Source organism: Panthera leo, chromosome F2, assembly GCF_018350215.1.
Source record: "Panthera leo isolate Ple1 chromosome F2, P.leo_Ple1_pat1.1, whole genome shotgun sequence".
NCBI classification, from domain to species: domain Eukaryota; kingdom Metazoa; phylum Chordata; class Mammalia; order Carnivora; family Felidae; genus Panthera; species Panthera leo.
In genome coordinates this window covers 38,015,406-38,039,933 of record NC_056695.1, presented here as the reverse complement: position 1 = coordinate 38,039,933, position 24,528 = coordinate 38,015,406, and the positions used below count along the sequence as shown (strand labels likewise).

At 38.1% G+C, this 24,528-nt stretch overlaps 1 protein-coding gene across 2 annotated transcripts in view; it reads right to left on the bottom strand.

Moving 5' to 3' along the window:
• NECAB1 (N-terminal EF-hand calcium binding protein 1) overlaps positions 1-24,528 on the bottom strand; it is a 192,502-nt gene that overhangs the window by 141,867 nt on the left and 26,107 nt on the right. For both annotated transcript variants that reach the window (XM_042924254.1, XM_042924253.1), the window contains exon 3: positions 12,601-12,709. In XM_042924254.1, coding sequence (XP_042780188.1) covers positions 12,601-12,709 — 109 coding nt within the window. The remainder of the gene's footprint in view (positions 1-12,600; positions 12,710-24,528) is intronic.

Genomic DNA, 24,528 nt, shown 5'->3' with positions numbered 1-24,528 from the left:
CTCTGAATATACTCTATATTAAAGATAAAATCCCTTTGAGTTTTCATGAACCAGAAGTTAGCTCCATGGAGAATAAAAAGATTTTGAAATGTAAAATATAAAGGGCAAGGATCCAGGATTAGGGATTCAAAGTAGAAGCAGAAATGCAAAGGCAATTAAATAAATAGCAACACAGAAATCCAAAGAGTAGAGACCTCTTACAATCCATTTCAGTTTAAGTGACCCTGGTATAGACATAGTCCGTCAACTTCCAGTTTAGAGATGGATCAGTCCAAGAGAGTGACAGAGGGAGAGACTGTAAAAGAGAGTGAAAGAAACTAGATGCAGACAGGAGCTCAGAGACAGTGCACCCAATTCTATTACATAAGTAAGGATAAATGACTAAGTTCTTGGAAGCTGCAAACTCAACTAGAGTAACAGTTGTCAAGGTCAAATCTGAATTTTCACTTGGCAACTATACACGGTAAGGGAGAGAGCAAGAGAGAGACTCTTTGTGGCAATCTCAAGTCTATATTCATTTCAACCTGACGGCAGTGAGGATGGGAAGTGGAGGGAAAGTTATGTATGCAAATAATTAAAATCCTATGGTTTTCCACATGTAGAATTCTAATTATTCTAAAAGCAAACTATTTTAATTAAAAACAGATTCCCAGAAAAACCTAAAAATTAAGCCATTAAACCCTTAGTGAATGAGTCAAGAACAGTAACGTTCAGCTGATACCCAAGCTCAGCTTTCTTCCTATTACAGTTTGAGTTCACTACTAAAAGCTTTTGCTAATTAGTCTATTTTTCCCTTCTGAGAAACCTTTTAAGAACAGAAAAGAGAAGGCACGTCTGCGTGGCCTAGTCAGTTAAGCATCCAGCACTTGATTTTGGCTCAGGTCATGATCTCAATCCCCACATCAGGCTCCGTGCTGAGTGCAGAGCCTGCTTAGGATTCTCTCTCCTCCTGTCTCTCTGCCTCTCCCCCACTCAATAAATACATAAACCTTAAAAAAACAGAAAAGAGAACATAATATTCTATATAGTGGGAGCTTCTTTTAAAGCAGGGAAACTTTGTTTTATATATAAATGCAGATCCACTAAATATACTGGGACAAAGAGAAATTCTTAATTTGAACATATTTTCTGTCTGCTAAAATAAATAATCCACATTCACATTTTAAAATTACATTTCATGGCTTTTAGTTCATGGGCATAGAGAACTATTTTAAAAGAGACATACGTTTCAAAAATTTAATTGCGAGTCCAAAGTCAGACTTATTATTTACTCGATTCCCCTCAAAAAGACTCAGTTATTATTTGACCGGATCTGTCAGTAGCATCATCCTTTCTATAATCAGTCAGCCAGGATCTCAACTCTAAAAATCACCAACAATGTGCCTTTGTATGCTTTTCTTACATCTAATCAATATACTCCATTCCTAGAAGAATTAGTCAACTAACCAAGTAGTTATTGAGTGTATTATAACACTTACTGGAAATAGCAGAAAACCATATTCTTGCCTGAAAGGACTGTATGATTTAGATTTAGTGACAAAATTAACATGTTCATGAAACAATTAGCAAAAAATAACAACAGATACATAATTAAATGGTACCCTATGAAAGCGTAAACTGGAATTACAGAAATGTGGACAAAAAAGACAATCAGGAAAGAAGAAAAGGTTGGTAAATACATCTTAACAATAATAATCATGATTATGATTTAATGGCAGGTGTTTACACATTATCGTTAAACTTCACAAAATGAGTCTTTACCTTGGATCTATTTTACAGCCAATAATATTAAGGTTCAATAAAGAGCAATGGCCATCCATAGTCCTTACTGCTAGATCGTGGAAGGAGGTAAGCCTAAGCTTGACCAGTTCCTGAGCTTTTTCCACACTGCAGCATTGCTTTTCTGGAATTGGGTGGACTTTGACAGCTAGAAAACTTTACTAGGCAGAGGAGAGGGGCGAGGCTATTCAGGCAAAGTGCACAGCATGAGATAGGGGGAGGAAGGAATCTATCCCTTCTCAATGAGCTCATAACATATATTAGAGACTGTGCTAGGTCTGGAATCCATGGAAAGCAAAACAGTCATGACTTCTGCCTTCGTGTTGTTTAGATTGGGGAGGGCAGCATCAATCAAATAAACATGGAACAAGCATAAAATTGTAGTTTATGTAAGTGCTTTGGAAAAGAGATACACGCCACAAGGAGAAAGCAGAATGAGAAATGTAACCTAATAAGAAAAGTCAGGGAAGGTTTTCAAGAGGTGTATAGATATGTATATGATTATTTAAATATGGAAAAAGATAGAAGACCACAGTCTCAGTGGTAGAGATTGGTCACGTGGGGTAAGATAGGAGTGGATAGTAGGAAAGGAGAAAAATAGAAGAAAATAGCTTTCTGTGATTAGAACAGAATGCACACAGTAGAAGTATGGTGACCAAATGCTATTGGTAGTTAAGTCAAGGTGGTGAAATTTTGGGTATTTTTATGCTCTTTCTTATGATTTCTGTATTATTTGAATTCTCTTTTTACAGTAAGTATGTGGTATTTATATAATTATTATAGGGCAAAATATCTTCCTTAAGAGATTGCTCTTGACAAAATTCATTTCAAAAGAAAGCAATCACTTTCAGGTTATTTGTAATCTATACTTATTTCAAAGATTCTGAAACCTGGGAACATCATAGAGAAAAAAATTGCAAATACTCCACCAAAGTGACCATTTTGAGAACAATGCAGCTGTAAAAGAGAGAAAGCTTGCATTTAGGTAGGGGTAGTGACCATAAAGAGAGTTGATGGATTCATAAGATGAATGAGCTGGGGGTGGTGGGGGAAGAAGACAGAATTGGTTGGTGCATTGGTGGATGAGGGAGAGAGGAAACCATCCAAGAAGTAAGCTTCGTGTATTTTTAAAAGATTAGGGTTAACACTTTACTGATCTGATTTCGTCCATTTGGTGGATATTGGTGACATCAGAAAGAATACTGCATTTATATGAACAAAAAATTCATTTAGATTCCTCAGGAATCAACTTTTATTTCGAGTAGTAATCGATTTTTACTTTGCCATCAGCAACTGTGTTATGGCTGATGTGAGGTGAATCGAGTAAAAATCAAAAGAGAATTCACATTCTTTATTGGGAGGACAAGATGACAACCAGAAAAGAGTTCTCTAGATAAGGTTAAAACATAAGATGATCTGAAACAGCTTGAAAGCAGAGGCCTTTAACACAAATGATTAAAGGAAACAGTAAAACTCCGTGAGTGCTCTGAAGAACAATGGAGAAAATGAGGCAAACGTAAAGTGGTAACAAACTAAGTCCAAAAGTAGGAGATGAATTCCACATATAACGGCAGGGTGGAGGGAGGGAAAATGTGCAAGGAATGGAAATAATGTCCACAAAGAAAAAGAATAACACCTCTACATTGTGGTGACTCCCACACTGTAAAAATCCTACATAATGATTATAAAAAGGGAAGAGATTAAGGCAGCAATTAAGGCAATTACCCCTATACTGTACATCCAAATATACTCTACTGCTAGAGAATGAAGCACCTCTTTATCAAAAGGAAAATACCTGAAAGCGATTTTTTAAATTGGCTTTGGGATATTTTGATTTCTTTCTTTCCTTTTTTTTTTTTTAATTTGAGAGAGAGAGAGAGAGAGAGAGAGCAAGGGAGAGGGGCAGAAGCGGGGGGGGGGGGGTGGGGAGAGAGAATCTTAAGCAGACCCCATGCTCAGCATGGAGCCCGACATGGGTCTCAATTTCAGGACTGTGAGATCATGACCTGAGCTGAAATCAAGAGTCAGAAGCCTAACCAAATGAGCCCCCCAAGCGCCCCTGGAATATTTTGATTTCTGGTAGGACACAATAAGTAGTGGAAAATCTGAAAATTTACTGAAGTGGCATGACAATGAGCTGGAGTTTGATTTTTAGTTACCCCTGAGATAATCCTAGGCTCTTTCAAAATGTATGTGTGTAACCTTGGGCGAGTTACTCAACTTTCTATATCTGATTCCTGAACTGTGGGTTGTAAAGAGTAATAATACCTTTTTATGCGGTTTTTGTGAAGATTAAATAAGATGATGTAAGTGCCTGGCACATAGACAATAACTGTAATTTTTTTATTCCATTAAAAATTAAACATTTTTTTAGAAATTATATATGAACTTCCCTGACACAAAATTTAGCTTGTCTACCGTCTTGGTCAGAGAAAATGGAGACCAATTTCTTGTAGAAATTATAACTAAAGAGAACCCATTTCCACATCACTTGAAGAAAAATCTCCTTAAAATCCTCTCCTTTATAAATCTCCTAAACTATGCTAATCTTCTTAATTATAAAGTAGATTTGCTGAGTCCTCACTTTTCCTCCAGGAAAGAATCCTCAGCTCAATCAACGCTGCAGATTGTGGAATGGCCTGATTTGGTAGAAAGTGTTGGCAGTGTCCAGGAAATGCCTTCAGAGGAGAGTAAACAATTTTAAAAGGAACTCACAGGAAACAGCCTGTCTTTTTCTCCTCATATCCTTATGAGCTAGAGATGCTCAAAGAAAGTAAATAGGTTTCAGAGATGATTGAAGTGAAAGGCACATCTGAAAAACAGGTGAATAATAAGTACATTTGATGGCCGCAGGTAGGTGCTAATGGCCAAATGGAACCAATAACTGGAGAGCGAGGTCTAGTAAGATTGTAAGACTTCAGTTTTTGGTCCCTGATAATGAGGCACAAAGTGTGCCTCTAAAGAATATAGTCAGAAAACGTTTCTTTTAGCCATGTTCATAGTTCCGATTTTTAAATTCTTAAGAAGTAAGGACAACACAATATGTGAGAACTGGTGGATAACTATGGAGAAGGACTAAAGGAATAAAGAACAGGTGTCACCCACGAAGTCCGCCTAAGTTTTGGAAGTCCCTGAAGAGACAGAGGAGTTGGCAGGACCACAAGGAGTGAAGACACGGCATTGCATGCGTGCTTCTAGTAATATTCTAGAGTGTGGGAACACAGGGACGCTGGGGGGAGACACGTCAAATGGTCAGGAAGGGAGCAGATGTAGGGAACTAGAACCCTGGACCAGCACGCTTGTTAACAGACCTCTCCCTGGCTTCATTCCTTTCCATTGTAGGGAGCTTCAGATTTCCCTGAATGACCCCACACTCAGTAGAAACTCTCTGGAGTTCAAACTGCGCCCAGCCTCTCGTCCTTTTAGGGAAGTGGATTATATTCCTCCAAAATATGAGAGGGGAGAGGAAAGTCTTTGGGACTGAGTAGGCAGGTGATCTACAAATTCTGCCTGCCCAGCACTATTCTGAAAATACCGTCCCAATTCCCTTCCACATTGTGTTTTCCCGGAAACAATGATTTTTTTTCAGGGATGTGCACGAGACCCAAGTCAAGCTAACACAGTTCAAGATCAGAATTTTGCGGGGCGCCTGGGTGGCTTGGTCGGTTAAGCGTCCGACTTCGGCTCAGGTCATGATCTCACGGTCCGTGAGTTCGAGCCCCGCGTCAGGCTCTGTGCTGACAGCTCAGAGCCTGGAGCCTGCTTCCGATTCTGTGTCTCCCTCTCTCTCTGACCCTCCCCCATTCATGCTCTGTCTCTGTCTCAAAAATAAATAAACATTAAAAAAAAAATTAAAAAAAAAAATCAGAATTTTGCTGGGACTACTGGGAAAGGATAGCAACCTCGGAGAGTTTGCCAAGCTGGTGGCAATATGAACCTAGAGCTTCTAGTCTCTTCTTGACATCTCAGCAAGAGGATCTGTTCAAGAGAACAGCCAACACAGAGAAAAGAAGAGGTGGGAGTTGATGGAAGACTGATTGCTCGCACCACTGTTGGGAGTAATTGCTCGAGCACACGTAAGGCCCGTCTCTGGACTTTTCAGCTATAGGAGTCGGATGATTATTTTTCAGGTCAGCTTAATTTATGTTTCTGTCACTCACAACCGGTGAAGTCCTGCCTACTATATTCTCTTCTGCCCCAGTGTGACTTCAGCCAAGTAGAGCTTAGGAGAAGTTGAGGAAAATCCGTAAAGAATGTTCTTCTCTCCCTTCTTAGCATCACAGTTCCTCTGACTCCATGACTCATTTGGCATATAAGCATTCTAAACTAAAATCATCGGCCATAGCTAACAGATAACTCCTGCCTCTCTCTGGGAAACAGCATACATCTGCTGGCCTTTCTCTGTTTATGCCAGGGAGGTTACTGAATGCCTCGACAGAGGTCAGCCCACAGCCTAGGTCTTACAGCTAAGTCTTGGTCATGGAGCCGAAGGAAATGCTCTGTGTTCTCTGCTAGTTTGTTCTCTGGCCAGTTTGGGCCTTGTTGGAATACCTGGAACACTCTCTGGCCAGAGCTCCTTGGCCCAGTCTATATTGCTAAAACTCAACTCTGGACACCCAGTCTGCCCACTCTGTCTTACCCATTATACTCTGGAATTTGATTTTCTCTTCACTCTCTTGACATCTTGACATACGGCTACACCACTTTTGCTCTTTTCTGATTTCTTTCCTGTACTTGCTGAGCTTAGCACCTGCAATTGTGATCTCCCCCGTTCTCCAGGCACTTAGGTCTGGGTGCTGCTTTCTGAGTCTTCAGTTCCAGTAAAGATGGGACTGGTTATTTTAATAGGAAGATCTCTCTTGCCCACTATGGAAATGCTGGGAACTTTCCAGTCATAGTGCAGTACAAGCTGTGCCACATACTCTGCAGACCAACCCACTGCTTATTCCTTGGGTGCTGACACTGCCTTCTTTTCCTTGTGCCCACAATATGTGTCTACTTAAGCATGTGATGAATAACTCAAGGGAGAAAGTGGCTGCATCAACCAACTCATAAAGTTAGCATTTTGCTGTCACGCACAAATACAAGATGAACAACCTTCTGTTTCAGAAGGAACCAAATTCTACCATCTGGAACAAACCCTTTGATATCATTACTCTCCAATTATTATGGGATTTTATCTCATCATTGGTGCATGAAACTGTCTTCAAATATTAGAAAGACTTGTCATAACATCTTTGTATTCTGCATGTCCCCAAGGAACAAAACTAAGAAAAATAAGTGAAGTTGAGAGAGAAATTTTCAGTTTCGTTTAGGAAAGAGTTTTTTAAGCTTTCAGAGCTAGCTCAAGATGGACTATGCTCTTTTAGTAGGTGGTGATATTTCTGTCACTTTGGTGTGCTTCAGTGATTTAACAAGTATTGGGTGAAATCCCAGTAATTGGCACTGAAAAAATCATCTTAGCCTGGAACGAGGAATACTCGACCTGAAGCCGGCAGTTGTCCATTTCTAGTTAAACCCGCCCCCCAACCCCCCATCTGCAGGCCCTGGGAAGCTTTTCTGTGTGTTCACTCTCTGACCTAAGAGCAAAACTCCCATCTGGTCTACCATTTGGCCTATCTTAACAATCTGGAACTCCAAAGTGCAGTACTCTGAAAGAATCATTTTTGGTCCCTAGGGGATCTTTCCCCCGCCTGTGCTATGGTTAACACCACAGGGAATTATGTTAATTTATTCATGAGTTCCTCTGACTGAAAAATGTAGACAAGCTGGCTTTCTGATGAGTAAGAGCACTTCTGATGAACCATGGAAGTTTCCTCTTGACCTAATGATCTTCCTTCTATCTATTTCTGTTCTCTGATATGATGGTTTCAATTTTTAAATTATCAAAGCTGTAGATTTAGCTTTTGCTAATATTGTCTTTTGCCAAACTTAAATGTTATGGGCTTTATGTATTTTTTACTAGATACTTTAGTAGTAACTTTTCCAAATTTGAGAAAAACGTGTGTCCAAAACCTTTTAATGGAGCCGGAAAAGATGTAATAAGGCTAATTAAAATGAGAGATTAACAATTCTTTTTCTTTTTTAAAAAAGAAAAAAAGATTAGGCATATTTGACCCAGAAAGAAGACAGTTAAAATGAGGGTTGACAAAAGTCTGTGAAATCATGAAAGGCTTAATAAGGTGGCTATAACATTCTTCAGAATGTTTTGGAATATCAGATTGTGTGCACTTCGCTTAAAGTTTGAGAAAGTTAAAAATTTCAACAATATTTTGCCCTGTTGACAAAAACTTACATTTTGACCTTCTTTTTCTTTGCTATGCCATATATCCCAAGGATCATGCATAGGAAAAGCTGGATTTGTGTTCTACACTCAACCACACTACTCAAGAAAAAAACTCACGAAAATTTTCTAAATATCCAAACATAATGGAAAATGTCAATGTTAAAATTAATTTTTGGATAAAAGTGATGGAAATTTAGACTTCTGATGTCTTCAAATTTTTCCTACTGTCATTCAGGTTCTTTTCATTTCTAGTCTCTGCTCTGAGTGAAATCTTCAGGACGTGTAGATTAGGAATGTAATTGCTAGCAAATCATTCATTATTAAAATTCTAATCAAACAATTAGGATGATTCATGGAACTCTCATTAGAATGAGACTGTACCGAATTTTGAGCTTAAGCTTGCAACTGTGCAGGCTGGAAAAGTGACCAGAGCTCCCTAAACACTTTAACATAAAGGGATGTGCGGTTGACGGTTTCATTTTGAAATACACTAAAAAAGAAATTCTCTGTGATTCAAAACTATAGATATTTACAATCTTGGTAATATCCACGTATAGAAATCTTTGCAGTATCTCAAATGTGTAAGTTCTTAGGAGACCGTGTGTCTTCGGGTTTGTTTTTGTATTTGTTGGTTACAGTCTCCTTGTATCGGGGGAGGAAATCTGACTGAAAAGACCCAAACGGCCGCAGGGCACACTTAAAGCTGCAGTGGAATCCGCGAAACATAATTTCTCAAATGAACATACTGATTTTTTAAAATAAGAGAGCAAAGAAATGAATGGACAAGAGGAAGGGAAAAAAACCAGGAAGCTTAATCTGTAAATTAAGATTGCTCCCTAAATGTATGTGGAGAGGGCCATATATATATTTTGAACTTGTCCAAACCTTTTGTAATCAGTGCACAGCTGTATGTGTGTAGTTTGTTCACTGAAAAGCTACCTATAAACACATGGTATCTGAGAATCTCTAGGTTTACCTGATAGGTTTTTTATGTCCTTTTACAAGGAATAATGCACTTATTTTTGATATTTAAAATATCTTAATGATGTGGTACTACAGGCACAGTTACAATGACATTTCTAAGTAATATCCGCTGTTCATGATCGAGCACAATGTTTTAGGAGCACAATATTTTGAGACTGTTCTTCATGAGAAAAAAAGGGGAGAATTCAGTAGCAAGACATGTTCTCAATATTTTCCTTCCTTATTTCCAAATATTTTCAGAGTGGACACGGCACTTTTAAAACACGGCAAATATAGGGACACCCGGGTGGCTCAGCTGGTTGAGTGTCTGACTTCGGCCCAGGTCATGATCTTGCGCGTTGTGGGTTCAAGCCCCGTGTCGGGCTCTGTGCTGACAGCTCAGAGCCTGGAGCCTCCTTCGGATTCTGTGTCTCCCTCTCTCTCTGCCCTTCCCCCACTCTGTCTATCTCCCCCAAATAAATAAACATTAAAAAAATTATTTAAAACATGGCAAATATAATATTTATAGCAAAGAGAAAAGTTTCCAGAGATGGCAGAAATGAGTGGAGGTAATACTGTGTTAGCATATACTTTTGCAAGAAAGAGAATCTTACTCAAATAAGCTCAAGAAAATGCAGTATATTAAGTGGATCGTGATTTAATAGACTCCAAGATGAAGTTAAACCACCAGACATCAGGAGGGGCAGGAACCAGGCACCGCTAGGGGCCTTAGCAGCAGACGTTCATTGTATCTGAATCTGATGGTTCACCATAAACATGAGACAGTGAGTCTGAATGACATTGTCTAGCCTATGTATAAATTGGCTCCTTCAGGCCAAGCTGTACCCTTGATCAAATTAGGATGGTTGGTGATGCTGAGCATACAAGAACATATTTTATTAGAAGTCATGTGGAAGGGGAAAAAAAATATGGCATATAGTACAATCACTAAAATAATTGAAACTTGGATCATGCAAAGACAAAAGTTATCACTTGCTTGAAATATAGCTCTGAAATTTCTCGGTCAATGTTTGAATTAATCTCCTTAAAAGATCAAAGCCTGACTGACATTCTTTTTTTTTTTTTAAGGAATTTCATGAATACAATTCTGAAGTCTCTAACATATTAGAGACTCCAGAGGCTCCAGATTAGGTTGACCACCATTATCAGAAAACACTTAAGTGTTTTTACTAATGCATCTATGAAAGCAACTGGTAGTAATAATTACTCCTTTGGACTTACTGTATAAATCATTGCATATAATTCTTTAGCAATTAATGTAATCTTAAGGCTATGCCAAGTAATTTCAACTAATAAATATGTAAATAAAATAGCAAAATCAGGCCAATAAGGTTTACTGAAAACTTTAGTTTTCATCAATATGAATAAATGTGTTTTGAAAAACCTCTGTGACACCTAAGATTGCTATTATGACTCGCAATAATTGTTCCAAACCTGGATACTGTTAAAACTTTAATAGCAAGTATAACGAGGAATAAGTAATCAACATACATAATGGAGTATTAGCATCTTAATCTCCAACATCTGAGCCATAAAGGGAGCCTCTGCTCTTTCTTTCACTCAGGTATTAGTTCTCAGAATGGTTCACATGGCTTCCTTCCTTCCATGCATAAACATTATTCCCTAGCAGCAATTTAAGAATTGGGCTAACATTCGTGACCTTTCTCCACCTTTGCCCCCCCCCCCCCCCCCCCCCCCCCCCCCCCCCCCCCGCTTAGCTCTGTCCTTCAGGAGAACCACAATAACCTACAAAGATGTTGATCCCTGGCTTAAGTACTTTAAGGCCATTTCCTGGCCTGCAGTTTAAACTTGAAGCACTTTTGCATCTCAGAGCGCACACCCCTTCTTGCCTGGCCCATTCTTCCCTTTCCAGATTTTTCTCCTCTCGCTCTCAGCCTTACAATTGATGATGCTGAAAACATGAATACTTGTTACTCCCATCCACCTTATACTTTCAGATCCTTTCTTATGCTTTTTCCTCTAGTTGGAATAGTCCCTCATTCCATTCTTTACCTAACTAGTTTCTGCCCTCCCATAAAGACTTAGCTCCTGGCTACCTAATCCTAGGAACATTCCTAGAGTTTATCAAACTAGGCTAAAATTCCCTGCCCCACTGTGTTATCCCACAGTGTCCTGTACATACCTCAGTCACAGTGGCTATGATATCATATAAAAATGACTTGTTAGTGGGTCTATTGTTTCACAAACTATAAGCGGGTTCCATGTTATACCAACCCACACCCACTAGGGACTTAGATTTGTTGAACAGAATGAAACTTCTGACACAGTTATCAGCTAATGAAGCTGTTTCATAGGGAATTTGAAATTCCAACAGAAGAAACTTACAGACTGAGTATTTAAAAAATTTTCCACTGCTTGAGGAAAGTGAATTTAATCTTTTAATTTTTCTTATTAGTTCGCCACAGAAAAAAGTCTATGCCTCGATGTTGCCCAAGAGCATTTTCTCGGCAAGCTGGCTCACTGCCTGGAACCATCTCGACACTTTGCCTAAAGCAAGACAGTGATTGTTCAAATAGGAAACACACTGATGGGTCTCCAGGCATGGCTGAAATGACGCATTTTCCACATTAGAATTCTGTAATCACGACTGTTACAAATAACGTGATTTGGATCAATTACCCAAATCAAACAGCACGTTTCTGTTGTTCTATATCCTAAATCCCTCATTAGTATAGTAAGAATATAAATAGAAACTTTATAAATGCTATACTAATGAAAAGGAAGGACCTACATATGTAAGATAAATAAAATAGATCACTGTATACGTTGACTATTCAGAAAAAAATTCTGTGTCCTGTATTACCGGCACGTCTGAGGTAACAGTGGTCTGGAGTTAAGCACATCTGAATTGTCCAGAAAATCACTGCAGTTCCGCATTTCACTAAGCTAATATAATGGCCTCAGGATAAGTTTTAGATGAAGCGAACTGAGATGAAACTAGAAAGAAGGTAAAATGCCACTTTCTTATTAATGACACACTTAGAATTATCTCTAATCTTTGCTTTTGTTTCACATTCTGCACACTCTAAAGCTACTTTAATTGGGCTCCCTACAGAAGATCACTGTTTTGCAATTCAGTACTCAGTTTTTCAGAGTATTTCCATTACTAAAGAGGGGGTACCTCAAAAGTAAACACACAGAGGGGTGTCTGGGTGGCTTAGTCGGTTAAGCAACCAACTCTTGATTTCCGTGAAGGTCACTATCTTGATCTCACCCTTCGGTTCCTGGCTGGTTCTTCAGACCCAGACTACATCCAGCTAGCTGTGTGCTGACAGCTCAGAGGAGGCTTGAGATTCTCTCTCTCTTTCTGCCCCTCCCCTGGGCATGTGTGCACTCGTGTGTGCACTCACGCAAGTGCACTCTCTATCTCCCTCTCAAAATAAATAAACTTCAAAACAGAGTCAACATACAGAAGTAAACATTACAAAATGTGCCCTTTACGTATTTCCTCACTCTCTCCTGCATCAGTACATACTTGTTCACACCTTCTGTACATCACTTACAGAATCCAATGATAAAAAGTTCCTTACTTGGTATTATGTGTATCAATGGTATGGAAAAGCTCATGTAATTCTTCTCCACTCAGAACACCATCTGCAAAATATGCTTTGAATTCTTCAAAGGACAATTTTCCATCATCTGAAACGGTAAGAACACACAGAAGATAAGCAAATCATTTCAACTTTGTATACTGTTTTGTCTTTTAATTTTAAAATCTTGGCTCAAATGCTTATGCCGGTTTATTTGTGCATGCACACACATTTATTTAAAAAGAAAGAGGGGCGCCTGGGTGGCTCAGTTGGTTGAGTACCCGACTTTGGCTTAGGTTATGATCTCATGGTTTGTGAGTTTGAGCCCCAGGTTGGGCTCGGTGCTGACAGCTCAGAGCCTGGAGCCTGCTTCGGATTCTGTGTCTCCCTCTCTCTCTGCCTCTTCCCTACTCACAATCTGCCTCTCTCTGTCTCTCAAAAATGAACAAATGTCAAAAAGAACTTTAAAAAATAAAAAAGAAAGAATAATTGAAGGTGTTAAAAAGAAAAATAATTTAATACATTTTTATAGTACATGGACTTCAGACATTTACTCCCTGATGAAATAAGTCTTCATGGTTTTAAGTATGTTTGGGTTCATTTATTTTTACATTTAACAAGCAATTTAACTAAATATACCAAAAATATATCCGCACAACCAAATAAAAGCCTAATACAGAGTCAATTATTCAGATGTTTTGTCTTCATCTATAGGACCTAGCAGGTTACAGAATAAACAGATGTTTAATAAGTGAATACTGATTATTTAAAAAAAATTTTTTTTAATGTTTTATTTATTTTTGAGACAGAGAGAGACAGAGCATGAACGGGGGAGGGGCAGAGAGAGAGGGAGACACAGAATCAGAAGCAGGCTCCAGGCTCCGAGCCATCAGCCCAGAGCCCGACGCGGGGCTCAAACTCACGGACCGCGAGATCGTGACCCGAGCTGAAGTCGGACGCTTAACCGACTGAGCCACCCAGGTGCCCCAAGTGAATACTGATTAAATAATCATGTAGATTTCAGAATTGTTACTGCAATCCAACAAACTGTGTTCATTCCTTTATGATTCAAACAAATGAACACGTTTAAACACAAACACATTTTACTTATTGTGGGATACAAAAGTAAATGACAGTCAAATCAGGGAGTCTAATAAAAAGAGATAAGAGGCGTAGGCATAAGCGTAAATATGTTAGACAGTAAAACACAGTAAGTGCAATAAGAGATACACTTTGGAATGTATGGGAGTCGGGGCAATACAAGATCTTTCATTTGGGGGCACGAGCAGTAACTTTTGCACGTGACTTTCAATAACAGGTAAATCTGGATAAGCAGAGATGGAAGAAACACATTAATAACAGATGAAAGTAAAAGATCTCTACATGATACAGCAGCACAGAATGTAAGGGAGTGAATGGACATGAACGAAAAGGAAAGCATCCTTCCTTCTGTGCGAGAAGCTGGTTTGCTAGTTATTTCAGGAAGCTGCCAGATGACTTACGTGATGGAACGATCCTCTCCCTTTAAAAAGAGACAGCAGCGGACTAAGGAGGAGGAACTCAGGGTCACAAAACTCCTGCCGTGTGGTCCTACCAACACTATACTGAACAAAGTGGAGTTTGTCTTTGAGAAAAAGATGATAAGATTTAGTAGGATTGGACCTTCAAGACCCGCTGAGCTTATTTTTTCCTCTAAAGATGGCCCACAGACCATTTTAATTCAGTTAAAATGTGGATTCCTGGGCCCTACTAGAGAATCCGAATCTCAGAGAGGGCATGGGGGGGTGAGGCAGCGAAGGAATCAGGATTTTTCGTGACCCGTGAGACTCTTCCCCACAGTAACGCTTAAAATAAAGGACACAATAGACTTAATCACTGAATGACCTTCTTTCTCAGATACACTTTCAAAAATCCTTATTTGCAAAATATAAATTTAAAGACCCTTGAGAGTTTTAAAATTGCGTATCATTTTACTGTTTAACTTAATAAGTGAATTAAACCAATCTTCTGGTTAATTCTTGGCAATAGCTAACTGGGCAGAAATAGCACGAGAGGTCACAAAAAACCTGATCTGCAAAATTCACAGAATGAGTTCCTCACTCCTAGAGGCCCGCTGGACCAGCCTACCTCAGTCTAGCTCAGTCATTCAAACACTGAAGCAATCCATCGTAAAATAAAGTTGAATCCACCAGGCTCATCAATTGTATATTTTGTATTGTATTGTCCACTTTTGTATTTATGCTTTTGGATGGGCTGTTTTAGTGTCATTGTCTCAAATGACTATTTTAAACTTTGGTTCCATGTAACCTGATGTACATTCCACACTAGATGGTAGAATAGTATCTCTACTGTGTATCTCCTTAGTTTGACAAAAAATATGTCACCAGGTTGGGGAACTGGACATCTAGGTATAGGTGAAAGAAAGGCAAGAAAGGTAAGAAAGGGGAAGGAAGGAAGGAAGGAAGGAAGGAAGGACGGAAGGACAGAAGGACGGAAGGAAGGATGGAAGGAAGGAAGGAAGGAAGGAAGGAAGGAAGGAAGGAAGGAAAGAAGGAAGGACGGAAGGAAGGAAGGGGGAGGGAGGGAGAAAGACAGAAACCAACCCACTATTTCCAACTCTACCATGGAAATTTGTAACAAATGTAACACATACATATTCATAGTGGAATATGTTTTCCTTGGTGAGTATTTAATGGTTCTCAGGTGGGCTGAACCAGGCTATTAGAAAACTTAAGCTGCCTGAGCACCCTATGGACAGGGTAAGCCTCTGTAATACTGCTTTATAATCACCATAAGTAGGGAAGTTCCAGTGATAATGTAAACACTATCAAATAAAAGCACTGAACAAGTGCTCTGATGATTCTATGAGGGCTAAAAACCTTTTTGCTTTGTAATTCTTATTAGAAAAAATATTATAAGAAAAAGCAGTCACTCAATTATAGTCCTGACTTGAAGGATGGAAACTATATTTTGAAAGCCAGTTTTTACCACATTCAAGACTCCTGGAAGTCTTAAATTCAGGCTGCCATACTTTTAAATAAGGAATTGTAAAGAGTTACTTTGGAATATTTGTAGACTAATGCCTTAGTGTCAGACAAAAGTATTACAGTTTTTTTAAAAGTTTATTTATTTGAGAGAGAGAGAGAAAGAGAGAGAGAGAGAGAGAGCGAGCAGAGGTGGGGCAGAGAGAGGGAGAGAGAAAGAATCCCAAGCAGGCTCCATGCCATCAGCACAGACCCCTATGCGGGGCTCGAACCCATGAACCATGAGATCATGACCTGAGCTGAAACCAAGAGTCAGATGCTTAACCAACTGAGCCACCCAGGTGCCCCTACATTATTTTTTTTAAGGAAAAGGAGACAAAATACTCCTGTCTAGTGTGTTCTGCATTAACCAAACAATTTTAATATTTTATTAAAATATCTGTTTTCATCTTCAATTTTCCTGCTCTTTTCTTTTGAAATGGAACACAATGAAACTTTGATTTATACTGGTTTGGCTCACAGACTAGCCAAATCTTGTGATATCTGATATACTATGATAATAAATCTTTTAACATTTACCACCAAAGGGTACAGGTTTTTCAGCTTTTTCTATTTGAATTGCATGCTTTTCCTGAGTTTATCGTGAGCACAGCTGGCCCCTCTCTGTTTTATTTTTAAAGTATTCTGGTCTTGGGGTGCCTGGGTGGCTTGGTTGAGTGGTTCAACTCTTGATTTTAGCTTAGGTCATGATGCCAGGGTCGTGGGATCAAGCTCCACTTCAGGCTCTGTGCTGACTGTAAAGACTGCTTAAGATTCTCTCTCCTCTCTCTCTCTCTCCTCTCTCTCTCTCTCTCTCTCTCTCTCTCTCTTCCCCCCCCCCCCGCCTGTCCCACACCCTATCCCCCATCCCCTACTCACACACTCTTTTTTTCTCTAAAATAATAAATTAAAAAAATGAAGTATTCTGGTCTTATACTCTACATTCCATTAATTTTTGAGATGGAGGTAGCAGAGTGCAACTGCTTACAGCAGTCTTAGAACAAAGAAACTCTTGAGTTTTTAACACAGATTTGGCATTTACTAGTATAGCACTTTCATCCATTCTCTCATGAGTTTTTTACTTAGACCCTACTATGTTCTCACGCTGTTTTATGCTAAGAATATAGGTAGGCAAGCCCTTAAGGATTTTGTAATTATGATGGATGTTATAGCAAATAAACAGCCAAATACCACATGATAAGGGCAATTCTAGGGGACACAGGATGATGGGGGACCATGTAGAAAAGAAAGCTAACCCAGATGTAAGTGTACAGGGAAGGCTTCCCAAACTGTATGACATTTCAGCTGAGATACAAATGAAAAATAGGGGTTAAGGGGGAAATATCTGTAAAGGGGAAGAATATTCCAGGTGGAGGAAATGCCAACTACAAAGCTAGGAGGCAAGAAACAATATAGGTTGGGACCTGAAAAGAAAAAATCAGATCTAATGTACAACAACATGACTACAGTTAACGATACTGTATTGCATACTTGAAATTTTCTAAGACTGCAGATGTTGAGTGTTTTTCCCATAAAAAAAGAGTAATTATGTGAGGTGATGAGTATGTTAAGTAGCTTTATTGTACCGAATATTTCACAACACATATGCATATCGAATTATCAAGTTGTATACTTTAAACACGTATAATCTTAAATTGTCACCTATGCATCAATAAAGCTTGGAGAAAGACAACATACTGAGGGAAGATGGAGAAGCCAGAGAGTTAGACATAGAGAGTCAATATCATGAAAAAACCACAAAGACCATGGCAATGATATCTGAATTTACCCCAAGAGGAGCCACTGTCTTATTAGAAACTTTGATGTGGTTACCAGTGGGTAGAATGGAGTGGAGAGGTGTGCCATCAGATGAGAAGACACATGAGAGGTCACTGCAGTAGTTAGATTAAGAATCAATGGTGAGGTAAACTTCAGTAGAGACAGGACACAAGGTAAGCAGCCAGATTAGTAATTTGTTTCAGAACTAGAATCAACAGCAACTGGTGATCAGTTAGAGGTGATAGATGAGAGGGTACAATAAGTCAAAAATGATACCCTTCCAGCACAGAGTAATCAGATGGTTGATATCTCCATTCATTGCCAACGCAAAAAGCATGGGGTAGAGTGCTCTTTGGCCTATTGAAATTAGATGTACCCGTGGAATAAGGAGAGGCATCCAGCAAGCAGGAGTGTCATATGGGTATAGAAAAGGAGAAGGAGATAGGGCGCCTGGGTGGCTCAGTCAGTTAAGCATCCAACTTCAGTTCAGGTCGTGATCTCATGCTACGTGGGTTCGAGCCCCAGATGGGGCTCTATGCTGACAGCTCAGAGCCTGGAGCCTGCTTTGGATTCTGTGTCTCCCTCTCTCTCTGCCACTCCCCTGCTCATACTCTATCTCTCTCTCAGAAATAAATAAACATTAAAAATAAAAAAATAAAAAAGAAAAGAAAAGGAGAAGGAGAGAGAGAGAGAGGAAGATGAAGAGATACTTGGGAATTATCAATACATACTAATTGAGGTCCTAGAAGTGAGTTCATGCTCCCAAGGAAAATGCTTACAGTGAGAAAGAAGAGGACCCAGAACAGAATTTGGAAATGCCAACTAAATCTTTTAAGTTTCAGATTTTATAAATGCTTGGTGACTGCAAGGATCAAGACGCTATAGAGAAAACACTTAGCACAGTACCTAGCACATAGTTAAGAGTTCAACAACGGTAGATACAATTTTTGGATGGATTTACGTGTTTGGTATTGCTAAGCCAAGACCATTATGTATTATTAATTCTCATTTTGTTCTCTTTCTTGAAAAGTATTTATTGAGAACACACAGAATAATGGGTATTTGATATGTTTATTTAAAAATAGAAATTTTAGGGGCGTCTGGGTGGCTCAGTCGGTTAAACGCCTGACTTTGGCTCAGGTCATGATCTCGCAGTCTGTGGGTTCGAGCCCCGTGTCGGGCTCTGTGCTGACAGCTCGGAGCCTGGAGCCTGTTTCAGATGCTGTGTCTCCCTCTTTCTCTGACCCTCCACTGTTCATGCTCTCTCTTTCTCTCTCTCAGTCTCAAAAATAAATAAACATTAACAAAAAATTTTAAAAAAATAAATAAAAATAGAAATTTTCATTTACTTTCTTACGTAATAAGTTTTTATATATCCTAGAGCTGGTGCTTCTTTGAAAAAAAAAAAGAGTCTCTTTAAACACTCATTTAATTTTGCCTTCAAGTTTTTTTTCTTTCACAAATATGCCAACAACTAGAGCATTGATCTCAGCATTTCCCGCCCCTGCCACTATCACAATTTTAATCTAGTTTTTGTGATCATTTAAATGGTTATTCTCTCAAAACACTGGATTTTCTCTCATGTGTTTAACATTTTTGAACTTTAAATATTGTAGTTTATCAAGATTAAAACACCAAAACGTCTTCAAAACACCAAGACATCTTCAAACGTCTTCAGCAGCATCCTTGTACAAAATGAACCCCTGGAAAGCATTACTGAGTTTAGCACACAAAGAATAGCATATACTTCACATACACATGCAGATTTTTAGAGGCAGAAATAAAAAATATCAACCTTGTTTCTAAAATGATGTACTTAAATTGTAAATTAAGAAAAAAATAATATTAATATTTGATTAAATATAACAGATTAAACACTTTCTATTAAATGTACATATCACTTTATACATTGCTTTAATATTATTGTGCATTAACTTCCTTATCTCTACATAGCCCCCATCTGTCAAACTTACAATATTATAAATGTGATTTAAAACAAGTTACTGACAATATATGCATGGAAATGAAATAGAAACTCTGCTGATTTCAGCTCCGATATGTCAAGACCTTAGCCATTATCGCTTCTGTCCTTAGAACAGCAAAAATCTGAACGGACTGAAAATCACTGACTTTTCTTGGAATCATCAGAGAACTGAGGTCGCAGGGCAAACCACTCTCCAAAATCTGAGAAACAGGCAAAACCAGAGAATCCCGGCCAAGATCTGCTTACCCGGAGCAGAAGACACTGGAGCCCTAAACTGACAGGAACACTTACATGGTCATTTTGATGGCTGCTGGAGGCTGCGTACAGACTAGCAAAGGAGGGGGAAACTGCTTCAGTCATTAGGGAGCTTCCACACTTTCATGGGTTTTATCCCCAGGAACCCTACCAGGTTCTCATAGTGAGGAGACAAAAAAAAAAAAAAAAAAAAAAAGAACAACTTGTAGCTCTGGAAGAGGGAAGAGCAAGGGGAATCATGAAACATACCCAGAGTGCTCTTCATGACAATGTCTACTCTTCAGGGGCAAAGGTTTTTACCAGAACCCTATCCCATTTGGGGAAAGGACATTTCTCTCACTGCAGACCTCTCTAGGCTTCATATCAAATATGCTTAAGGGAAGCTAAGAAACACTTGTGAAGGTCAGAGCCCAGAAACACAGACCCAATAAAAGACTGAGATTTAATCATAAGAATGTAGAACACATCTGCTCCTCCATTCCTTACCATCAAGCGAACATGGATCCCCTATAAATACAGAGGACTACAGGTGAAAGAGCTGGAAGACTCAGCTTCCTTTTCAGGAGGAGGACTTAGGGAAGCTCAAGTAAATGGGGGAGACAAAAAGACAAGAAATTTGAAGACTTTAGCAATCAGAGCAAACATTAAACACTGCCCAGCTCCTAGCCAGCCAGATTAACATAATTTCTCAAGCTAGAAACCTATTAATCTCATTTCCTATTACCTGATACGTCACGATTGGCTTTCACAAAAATATTATCAGGAATGCTAACATGCAAGAAAAAGCACAGTCTGAATATACAAAGCAAACATCAGAACCAGACCAGATCTGATACAGATGTTGGAACTGTCAAACAAGAAATTCTAAATAACTATGATTTATAGGTTAAGGGGTCTAATGGAGAAAAAGAGAAGAGATTGGTAATGTAAACAGAGAGGTGGGAACTCTAAGGAAAAAAAAAATCAAGAGATCAAAAACACAGAAATGAAGAATTCCTCTGATGGGCTCATCAGTGAACTTGATATAGCTGAGAAAAGAATCAGCTTGAAAAAAAAACAAAACCTCAACAGAACATCTAAGTACTCTGAGAAATTTCAAAAGGTGTTACATACATGCAACTGGTGAAGAAGAAAAGGGAGTACAGAGCAGAAGAAATATCTGAAATAATAATAATAATGGCTAAGAACTTTGGAAACAAAGTTAATGACAGAAACCAAACTACAGATCCAAGAAGCTCAGAAAGCACCAAATAGGATAAATTCTTGCCTTGACATCCTCCCACTCTGACCTAAGCAATTCTATACCTAGGCATATCATATTCTAACTACAGAATGCCAGGGGCGCCTGGGTGGCTTGGTTGGTTAGGCATCCGACTTCAGCTCAGGTCATGATCTCACGGTCCACGAGTTGGAGCCCTGCGTCGGGCTCTGTGCTGATAGCTCAGAGCCTGGAGCCTGTTTCAGATTCTTTGTCTCCCTCTCTCTCTGCTCCTCCCCTGTTCATGCTCTGTCTCTCTCTGTCTCAAAAATAAATAAACGTTAAAAAAAAAACAAAACTACAGAATGCCAAAGACAAAGAGGAAATTTAGAAAAAGAAAGAAAAAGAATTAATCTACAATCTATATAAAGACCAAGAATACAAATTAAAATTACAGTGGACTTCTCATCAGAAACCATGCAAGCAAAAAGTGTGGAGTGAAATATTTAAAGTGTTGAAAGAAAAGCCCCGTAATATAGAATTTTATATCCAGTGAAATTATTGTTCAAAAACAAAGGCAAAAATTGAGACCTTCTCAGATGAACAAAACTGAAGAAATTCATCACCAGTGGAACTTCTCTGTGAGAAGTGTTAAAAGAAGTTCTTAGGGAGAAGGAAAGTGATACAGATCAGAAACTCAGATCCACGTAAAGAATAGTGTCAGAGAAGGAATAAATGGAAATAAAATATTTTGGTGTTTTTTTTATTCTGAGTTAATCTAAGAGATAACTCTATAAAGTAATAATACTAACAACATGTTGGTAATTATAGCATATGGATAAGTGAGATAAATTATATCAGTTCATAAGGAACAGAAGGAAGCCCTGGAAATATTCCATTGTAAGGTATGTGTATTACTTATAAAGTGGTATAGTGTTATTTGAAGGTATATTTAGATTAGTAATAAATTAAATATTGCAAATTTAGATTAGTGAGAAATGTATATAGCAACTAAAATGGTTTTAAAATATATAATTGATTTGCTAAGAAAGTAGATAAAAAAGAATATAAGGTATTGTTTAAAACTGAATAAGGTGGAAAAAGAGGGAGAAAAAAGGAACAAAGAAAAAGTGGAATAGAAAATAACTACAAATGTGGTAGATATTAATCCAAAAATACCAACAATCAATTTAAATGTGAATGATCTTAACACGCTAATTAAAAGGCAGAGACTGGGGTGCCTGGGTGGCTCAGTCAGTTAAGTGCCCGACCCTTGATTTCGGCTCAGGTCATGATCTCGCGGTTTGTGAGACTGAACCCTACATCGGGCTGTGCCTTGACAGGGGTGTCTGCAAGGGATTCTCCCTCCCCCCCCCCCCACTCTCTCTCTCTGCCCCTCCCCTACTTGCACTCTCTGTCTTTCTCAAAAGAAATAAACTTGAAAAAAATTCTTTTAAAAGCAGAGATTTTCAGGGTAGATAACCAAACAAGAGCCATGCTGTCTACAAGAAACCCACTTTAAATATAAAGATTAATACACGCTAAATCTAAAGAGATGGAGAAGCGTTCAACAAAAGAAGGCTGAGGTAGCTTATTAATTTCAGTCAGAGACTTCAAAACAAGAAAAATTATCAAGGATAGAGAGTGGAATTACTTAATTAAAAAGGGGTCAATTCTCCCAGAAGGCAACAATTCTAAGTGTGTATGTGCCTAAAACAGGACATCAAAACACATGACACGAATACTGACAGAACTGAAAAGAAAAATAGACAAATCCACAATTACAGTTGGAGACTTCAACACTCCCCTTTTAGTAATAAAAAGGGGATAAATCAAACATGCAGAAAATCAGTAGGGATATATACACATATATTGATCTGAACACCACTATCAATTACTTTATCTATAGTCATTTATACAATACTTCTAACAAAGGCAGAATATGTAACCTTCTTGAGATCACAAGGATTATTCACCAAGATATGTCGCATACCTTGTTTAGATGTGGCCATAAAACACACTTTAACATATTTAAAGTGTAGATGTCACATAAAGTATGTTCTCAGTACACAGTAGAAGTAAACCAGAAATCAGTATCAGAAAGATACTCAAAAATCCCAATATTTAGAAATTAAGGATCACTTTTCCAAACAACACATGACATTTGACACTCAAGTGTCAAGAGAAGTTGAAAAAAAAAAAACATTTTGAACTAGATGAATATGACAGTACAACAAATCAAAATTTATAAGTGCTTAGAGGAAGACTTATATCTTTAAATAAATTTATATATTCATATAAATATAAATATTTATATAAATATAATATAATTTAATTATATTAATTTAATATATTGTATAAATATAATTATATATTTAATTAATTTAATATATAAATATAATATATAAATAAATTTATATATTATAAAAGATCTAAAATCAATATCCAGGTTTCCACATTAGGAAATTGGAGAGAGAAGAGTAAATTGAGCCTAGGGCAAGCAGAAGAAAATAAATAATAAAGATTGGTACACAAATCAATGAAAGTGAGACCAGAAAAACAACAGAGAAAAACAGCAGGACTAAAAGCTGATTCCTTGAAAAGATCAATAAAATAGATGAAGTTCTAGTTGGGCTAAGCAAGGAAAAAAAGAGAGCAAATATGATCAGTATCAAAAATGAAAGAAAAGTTATCACAATTAATAAAACAGTACTATGGACAACTCTATGCCCACAAACTTGATAACTTACCTGAGGTGGAATAATTCATTGAAAGACAAAAACTGCCAAAAGTCGCACAAAAAGAAACAAGTAATCTTAATAGGTCCATATCTACTAAAGTAATGTTATCAATAATTAATAACCTCACGAAAAATAAAGTGCCATGCCCAGATGGATTTACTGGTAAATCCTATCAAATATTTAAGGAACAAATGACACCAATTGTCCTGATGTCTTCCAGAAAATAGAAGCCAAAATAACATTACTAAATCATTCTGTGAATCCATCATTATCCTAATCCGAGCCTAGATAAAACCGTTACAAAAAGGGAAAACTGTAGACCAACACTGTTCAGGAACATAGATGTAAAAATCTTCAACAAATATTAGCAAATTGAATCCAACAACGTTTTAAAAGATTATACACAAAGGCCAGTGGAATTTAGTTCAGTTATGCAAGACGGACTAATATTTAAAAAAAACAATCAATGTGGGGTGCCTAGGTGGCTCAGTCAGTTAAGTGTCTAACTTTGGCTCAGGTCACGATCTCGCAGTTCATGAGTTCGAGCCCCGCGTCGGACTCTATGCTGACAGCTCAGAGCCTGAAGCCTGCTTCACTTTCTGTGTCTCCCTCTCTCTCTGCCCCTCTCCCACTCATGTGCGCACGCACACATACTCTCACTCTCTCAAAAATAAACATTAAAAAAATTTAAAAAAACAATGTAACCCACAACATAAACAGGCTAAAGAAGAAGAAATCATATGATCATATGAATTGATGAAGAAAAAACATTTGATGAAATTGAACACTCATTAATAATAAGAACTCAGCAAACCAGGAATAGAAAGGAATTTCCTCAACCTGATAAAGAACATCAACAAAAATCCCAAAGCAGAAATCGCACTAAATGGTGGGTAAGTAGAAGCTTTCCTCTTAAGATCAAAAACAGATCTTAAGAGATGTCTTCTC